Here is an 8,480-nt window from a genome sequence, read left to right as displayed (position 1 = left end):
ATTGTCGGATTTGGTAAAATTGCTAACACATCTGATACATCTGACATACTTCACCGTCTTCAACTGCAAAAATCTTTTAAGATGTGTCCAAAGACTTTATACCCTTCATAGCTGTGTTCCGATAGATAGTTTTTTTCCTTGCTCCCCCGTAAACCTTAACCAACACAAATTTTACCGTCGTAACTTCATTGTCTTAGTTCGAAATACTCTGTTTCTACTCGCACGTCATCACTCTCATTTTCCAGTGGTTCGTTGTCATTGGTTAATGGATCATCTACATCTGAATCACTAGAATCTGCATCAGTACTTGCTATAACGCTTTTGCCAGGTTGTACAGATAGTTTTTGTCTTTTAATATTCCTTCTTGATGTTTCTGCTGTGAAACGTTGCTGCTGCAAGTAATTCACAAGAATGTTATTCACCGAGCCATCAGTATCATTGCCAATATCTTCAGTTGGGATTTTATGCAAGACTCGTTCGGGATCAAAAGGTACAATTCCTGTCGCTTTGAATGAAGCTATCAGATCTTTTTTTATAGCATTTTCCACTTGCACATATTGCCATAGGCCATCTTTGTACTATCAATATTGGTCGAAAGTAGCGTCTTAGCACGGTTGATTTAGGCGCTAAATTCAAATATGTAAACGGATGATTTAGTGAACAATCCCGCCCCGGATGATCAATTTCACCCCAAATCACGGTAATAATGATGCTGTAGAAAAAATAAAATCGATACGAATAAAAGGGAAAATTATTGCATTGAATTACCAAAAAAGGAATCTCATTATTGTAGAGTTTCATCGAGTAAGAAGTATTTGGAGCCAATTTGGCAATGCAAAGCTGCATTGTACAGGAATTATGTTGCGTACTGCGTAGATAAGGACATTAAGTTTCTTTCCTTTAAAACTTTTCATGAAGAGTTTGCTTTAAATAATCTAGGCTTATATTTTCCAGAAAAAGATTAATGTGACTTTGTGAGAGACAAAAGTAATACCCGGCTTGTCTTCACGATGGGCCTAATTTCTTTGTCCAATGATTAAGACATCAAAAATTTATTACAAAAAAATTGATGATCCACAAGTTTACCTTGTACAATTTCATCGAATCCAAAGTATTAGAAGGGAAAGAAATTATTCTGTATAGTGAGGGATGCGTCGTGCAAAATAAAAACTTAACTTTCTCAAACGCACTACTGAATATATCGATAAACAAGGACATAATTATTACTCAAAATTGAAACATATGCTGTACGATTGTGTACTTTCAAGCAACTAGCGCCACCCCTAGATCAGGCCAGGTACTTCTGAGACCATTCTTGTACGTGTCTATTTTTGAATAAACAACTACAACAGGTTTTGTTATGTGTGTCAGGAATTGACTTTCAGATCTCGAAATTTCATATCATTAATAGAACACTACCATTTAGACTATTTTGGATTTCGTGTGATGAATCAAGATGTATCCTGAGTTACACAAGCTTTTCTTTAACGTTTATGAGACTGCTATTAAGTTGGGCTAAACAAAAACCGAGACATACGAGATGTGGCTATTAAATAACGAGACTGATGATATCAAATATTTTATTTTGAAATTATGTTTATTTATTCATGATCTCCTTCAATATATACCCCTCATCTATCTCTACATTTCGTACAGGAAGTCTTTTTCTGACAGTTCCTTCAAGACGCACGCAGTTTTTGATTTCACAGCTTCAACAGATTCAAATCTTGTTCCTTTCAATGCAAATTTGACCTTAGGTGAGAGGTAGAAGACTAACACTGGGATGTTGTACTTGTCTGGCTGGCGCATTGTTTTGATGAAGAAGCCATAACTTCTTCAACAATTCGGTTCGTTTTTTACTTATTCTTTGACGGATTTCAGTAATAATGTAAAGATAATAATGTTGATCGATAGTTTTATCTTCAGGAACCCAGCGAAGGTATATAATTCCATGAATATCGAATAAAAAACAATTATCAATGCTTTAAATTTTGATTTGCTCATTTTCGCTTTTTTGGCTCTTGGCGAAATAAAGAATAATACTCATATATGTAGATGTATGTACACAAATATAAATAGTTTAGAACTTGTGAAAAAACTAATTTGCAAGATAGTAGCGACAGCGAAATTGAACTATACAGAGTGAGTTTTAAGTATGGAACGCCTAAGCTATCTCGAAAACGGCTTGTACGATGTAAATAAATTGTATCTTGTGATACGAACGGTATTATGGTGGTATTGACATTGTTGTCAGATCTATTCTTTTTTCGAAAAAATAATGAACTTTGTAATTTCAAATGGATCACTCTGTATATTTTTCGCTTTTCGAAATCTTTAAGAAATACGGATTATTTTCCATGTAATATACTCTATACCTAAATGCCAAATTTGACGTTTCAATAAATTATTATTGTTGAAGTTTATTGAGTCAAAATGGATCGTTTATCTGAAAAAGAATAGATGTAGTTAACAAGAAACGTGTAATATTTTGAATAATTTATATCCTAACCGAAATCCCATAACAAGATCCACTGTCAGTAAACTAGTAAAAGAGTTTAAAGAAATTGGTTCAATAAAATATTTGTCCAAATCAGGGCGTAGAAAAACTGCATCAACTCAAAATAGATGTTTGTGTCCTGTTAGAAGACGATCCTCACTTGAGTACAAGACAAATATCCAGGAAACTTGATATTTCGTAAACAATCGTAATGAAAATTTTACGTGATAACAAATTTCATCCATACAAAGTAACGTGGATTCAAAAGTTGTTAGATGACGATTTTGATAGACGTTAAGAGTTTGCAGACATAATGATGAAAACGATCCAAATTTTTTAAGTAATTTTATGTTTTGCGAATAAGACATTTTTTGTATTAATGGAAACATAAATCGGCATAATTGTAGATATTTGTTACATAACATTACTCTTCGCTTACGCGAAACCAATATCCTGAAAAACTGAATGTATAGGCTGAAACAGTATGCGACAAAATAATGGGTTACGTTAGGTTTTCACTGAGGGTAACTTAAATGATGCGGTGTATTTAGATCGGCAGGTGTAATTTGGGCGCTAACCATCCTTCTTTACCTGTCTGACCAAGAAGGATAGATAATCCCACATGTATTTTCGGATAGAGGGAAAGTTGATAGATTTTTAAGTAGGTTAGGTTATGTAAATCTCTTATTTTATATGTAATATGTACTTAAGTACTAAATAAAAATATAAAGAATTATAAAATTTACTTTATTCTGTAGAGTGTTACAAAAATGTTGTGAGGAAACTTTATTAAGGGCAGATTTTTCATTTAAAAAAAGTGCAAAGTAGCCCCCTCTAACGGTAAATTTTTTCAAACCTTAAGTGATAATAGATTATTTCTCTTATAGGAAAATCTAAAAATATATCTATATAAATGTCGGTGATTTAATAAATAACTGTATTTCATAAATCATGTACTTCAATCGGTTAGCGCCCAAAATACACATAGGATTAAAATGACCCTTCGGTCTTGGCGCCTAGTTTACATGTTGTAAAAAGTACATTAATCCTTTAGCGCCCAAATTACATCTGCCCATTTAGATTTATTGGAAATAGTATTATACCTGAGATGGCTCGGATATTTCCAAATCTAACTAAGTATGTAGGAACAACAAAATGATGCTCCACCTCACTATGCGAGTTTGGTGAGGCCATACCTAAATAATGTGTTTCTTAGAAGATGGATTGGAACGCGTGGTTTTATCGAATGACCCCCGCGATCACTCGAAATGAATCCTTTAGACTATTTCCTGTGAGCTCAATTAAAGAGACATCGTTTATAAAACAAAACTTACCAATATTAAGAATTAAAAGATGGGATTACCACAGAGATAAGAAGAATTGAGCAGTCTGAGATGTTGCAAAATGTATCGCAATGTTTTAAAAATAGCATGGCTTGTTAATGGACAACATTTTGAGCATCTACTGTAATCGCCTTTACTGTATGTTTTCTAAAAGTCTTAATTCTACTTCACAAATGTTGATCTACTTCTAACATGACCCAAACATAAGATTTGTCTTTAGTTGTAGGTTTTCTGCGCCATGATTTGGATAAATATTTTACTGTACCAGTTTCGTTAAACTTTTTACTAACTTACTGACACTAGACCTTGTCACGAGATATTAGCACATAAATTATTAAAGAATATTCAAATTAAATTAATTTGTTCAATCGTAGTCATCTGAATGTACAATATTTATAGTAACTTTGGTGGAGATACTGTAAATGTTGCTATAACTTCGAAATTGTGGGATTTAGGTATAGAGAATATTACATGAAAAATAATCAGTATTTCTTAACTCAAGGATTTCTAAAAGCACAAAATATAAAGTGTGGTCCTTTTGAAATAACCAAAGTTCATTATTTTTTCGGAAAAAGGAGTAAATATGTAGATACCAACATAATACCGGCCGTATCACAAGACCCTTACGCACAAAAATTTATAAAAACCGTTTCCGAGATAATTTAGGAGTTCTATCAATAAAACTCACTCTGTATAATATCTAGCAATAAATAAATTGTGATATATTAATTTTTTGCCATATCATTTAGTAGATTCAAGATTAAAAGTCAACAGCCCCATCATATTAGAATTTCAAATACAACAAGGTAAACCAAATCTAGCCTTATTATATAAAATTCAGATTTTTCTTTAAACTATCAGGAAAATGTCGGGTATTATAATATGGTAGTGTTGACCTGCACAATACTATCCCAATAAATAGCCATAAATTTACGACTTTTCGGTTTTATCGAATTTTATATAAGTTTCGGTAGTAAAGGCACTTTCTAGATTGTGAGAAATACTATACCTAATTCATGTTGATTGAGGCAGCTACAGGTTTATGTATACTTTCCATATCGTTCCCATAAATCCATTTCATTAATATAATTAGAAGCAATTATTTCACTCCACTTACTCTTTATCATAATATAACATTACCTTTATTTCATCTAAAACCACTTCTTGAACCATTTCTCTTTAAAGCTTTATTTTCTGTAATTAAATGTTAAGTGTAAATTTTAGCTTTGCTATCAGAAGTAAAAAATGACTAGCGGTGCATCTTCTCATCAACAAGCAAAAACAAATCAACCTTTATCACCTAAGGAGTTTTTTCATAAGCTTTACGGCGATTTAGATAATAAGCCTTGTCAAGAAGAAGTCAAACACACATCGGCATCCATTAAAACCATTGACAACGAGTTGATTACACCAATACCAATACTAGCGCCATCGACTTTACCTTTTCTTCTACCTCATGCTAGCGAATCACAGTTAGCTGTAGCTGCTGCGGGTTTATCAGCCTTCCGTAAGTACTATTTAAAATAATTGCTTTGATGTTCACCAATGGAAATAATAGATGTTAATTTTATATTTTTTATACACGACGAGTTTAAACTGTATATGGCAAAATACTTATAGTAAAATCCGGTAGAACCGGAAGTCGACTGTAACTGTTATTTTGAATAGAACACTTTATATATTAATACATTTTTGAAATATATTTAAAATTTTAGTGTAATGTTATATAAAAACTTTTTTCTAGAAATGCATACTTTTTGAGTTATTAATTTTTTTGTAAAAAAATTGACCGTTGCAGACGCTTATAAATTATTTATTTACGAGAATACCCTTAAAGATATGAAAATGGTTTCTGTTCGGTTGCTTTTACCAAAGTCAGACGTATTTGAATCTATGCTGAAACATTTTTCATTATATAAAGGGTGTGTATAAAAAGTGTTCAAAGTTCAACTTCATAAATATCAAATTTCTTTATTTCTTTAAATGGAACCACCCGGTTTTTTCTATTTCAATGCATCCAGGGGTAAAAAATAAGGCAAATTCATGTATAATTTCATACACCTAAGGCTTATATCCAGATATTAAATGTTTTCTGTAAATTTTTAGAGATGTAGATGTGGTCTAAATTTTATTTTGACCTGTTGATACAAGCACTAAGAAATAAAAAAATATTTATCTTTATCTTGTCAAGATCTGTAAAAAAATCAAATCAAATTGTATTTACTAATCCTATTACAACTTTTAGTCTTTTCCGAGATATTTCAGGTTCAGTTATTATTGTATTTTTTAACAAGTTTTAATTTTTTATATGTACTTTTAGTAGGTTTGTGATAAATGACAGTTATTTAACTGTCATTAGTCAATTCTTGCTACTTTCGAAAATCGTTAAAATTGCTTGTTCTCAATTTAATAAAGGATAAATAAAGTTTAAACCACACCAGCCCTCTCTAAAAATTTACAGAAAACATTTAATAGCTGGATAACGGTTAGGTTTAGGTATAGGAAAGTATACATAGATTTGCTTCTTTTTTTTCCCCTGAATGCATTAAAATAGAAAAAACCGGGTGGTTCTCTTTAAAATTTGATATTTATGAAGTTGGACTTTGAATATTTTTTATATACACCCTGTATAAAATGAAAAATGTTTCAGCACAGATTCAAATATGTCTGACCTTGCTAAAAGCAACCGAATAAAAACCATTCTCATATCTTTAAGGCTTTCCTCGTAAAAAATAATTTAAAAGAGTTTGCAACGGTCAAATTTTTTACAAAAAAATCAATAACTCAAAAAGTATACAATTTTCGAAAAAAGTTTCTAGACAAAAGTATACTAAAATTTTACGTAGATTTCAAAATACAGGGTGTCCATTAAAAATAACAAAGTTATAGTCGACTTCGAATTATTTTAGTTAAAAAGATCGTATCCGAAAACCCAAACGTAGAAATTTTCATGATTTTACTATAAGTATTTTGCCATATAAAGATAGTTTTGATTCATCGTGGGGCACCCTGTATATATATACGGTGTGGAACAACCAAATGGAATAAATTCCTTTATAAATAAATGAGGGCGTGTTGGGAAAAACGCTTCAACACGTTGATTTTGTATTTTTAAATACGCATTTTTTAATTATACAGTGTGTCATTCAATGACTAATACCAGCATTCTTATTTTAAATACATTAAATACAACCTCCAGTGTATTATTTATTTTTTAGAGTCATAATAAAACAAAATGTCGAAAGCTCTATACCTATCTTCAACTGTTTCGGGCATATTGAGGGTTTTCAGATTTCTTACAAAAATTAACATTAACAAAAGAAAATCTTTTTATTTCACAAATTGGGTGAATTACACTCAATATTTGTTTCCCATTAATGAAGCTCATTATATTAATACAGTAAGCGAAAATTATTCCATCGTTCCTTTTTACTAATATGAATTTGAGAGTAATACAAAAAAATTTGTTTAGTGCTCTTATCGTTTGAATTTCGTCAATTGTACATAATAATATATAGAATAGTTTTCAAAATAAACTTAAAACAATAATAACTGAAAAATATTCGTATAATTGTGAAAAAAGAGTCGGGCGCTCGATGTACGAAAAATATGGCACAAAGCGCCCTAAGCTTTTTTCACAATAATACGAATATTTTTCATTTATTATTATTTGAATCTGAGTTCTTTTTCCCCTTTTTGAATAATTTTATTATGATTAATCGAATTTTAAAAATTATAATCACCTTATTACTTCAAAAAAACTATCTGTTACTTAAAAAAAAAACATTTCGTGAAAATATGACTTACTACTTTATTATTTGCGTATTTTAGACCTAATGAAACTTTGAACACAATTTTGGAAACAATGAACCCTTGTATATGTATAAAAAATTATTGTCAACAAGACCTATGTGGTTTTCCCTTTTCCATCATATTAAATATCATTCAAAATATTTGACAATATTCATCCAAAACATATTTTAGACGTAAAACTGAAAGTTTCAAACATTTTACTAATAGCTACTTTCTGGAATTTCAAAATAGTTTAATAATTTCGAATTTTTTTAAGTGGGCCAACTGAAATGGGGGCTCGTACATATAAACAATTTGTGGACTTTATTTCTGAATTCAACAAACCAATAACAGATGGTTCTTTTCGATGTAGCTGAGTCTGGATAACATTTCTGAATCCATTGCTGAGCTTGTAAAATATGTTTTTCATCAAGAAGTAATGCTAAACTAACAGAAGAAATTGTTTTGAATCCACTGTTTCGAAAATATCAAAAGTGGCTCGACTTTTTTCTGACTAATCGAAATGTCATGAAATTTGACATATAGTATTTTGAAAGTTGGTACTTCATAAACGTCATATGGATTTGACAATGGCAGCGCCATCTGTATGTCAGTCACACGACATATTGATGTTCAAAATAATGTTCTAACTTTAACAAGTTCATATCTCAATCGAGCAAACCCACAAGTTCCTGCAAATATAACATATTTTCAGCGAGATGGAGCGCCATCCTATTACCAAATCAATGTCCGGCACTACTACTACAATTACGTCTTCAGCAACCAAAATACGGTTAACATGAAGGTTGTCTCTTGATATTTTTCATTTATTCATCAATAAAGCGTAG

At 30.9% G+C, this 8,480-nt stretch overlaps 1 protein-coding gene across 1 annotated transcript in view; it reads left to right on the top strand.

The window, feature by feature from the left end:
- The first annotated feature begins 4,835 nt into the window (after positions 1–4,835).
- The window catches only part of LOC130450439 (homeobox protein rough-like), a 30,091-nt gene continuing 26,446 nt past the window's right edge, over positions 4,836–8,480 (top strand). Inside the window, exon 1 of the mRNA XM_056788814.1 lies at positions 4,836–5,347. Coding sequence (XP_056644792.1) covers positions 5,086–5,347 — 262 coding nt within the window. The 5' untranslated portion in view covers positions 4,836–5,085. The remainder of the gene's footprint in view (positions 5,348–8,480) is intronic.

The sequence above is a fragment of the Diorhabda sublineata genome, chromosome 11, assembly GCF_026230105.1.
Source record: "Diorhabda sublineata isolate icDioSubl1.1 chromosome 11, icDioSubl1.1, whole genome shotgun sequence".
Lineage (NCBI taxonomy): Eukaryota > Metazoa > Arthropoda > Insecta > Coleoptera > Chrysomelidae > Diorhabda > Diorhabda sublineata.
Note: the sequence above shows the minus strand (reverse complement) of the source record. Positions and strands in the feature narration are given on the sequence as shown.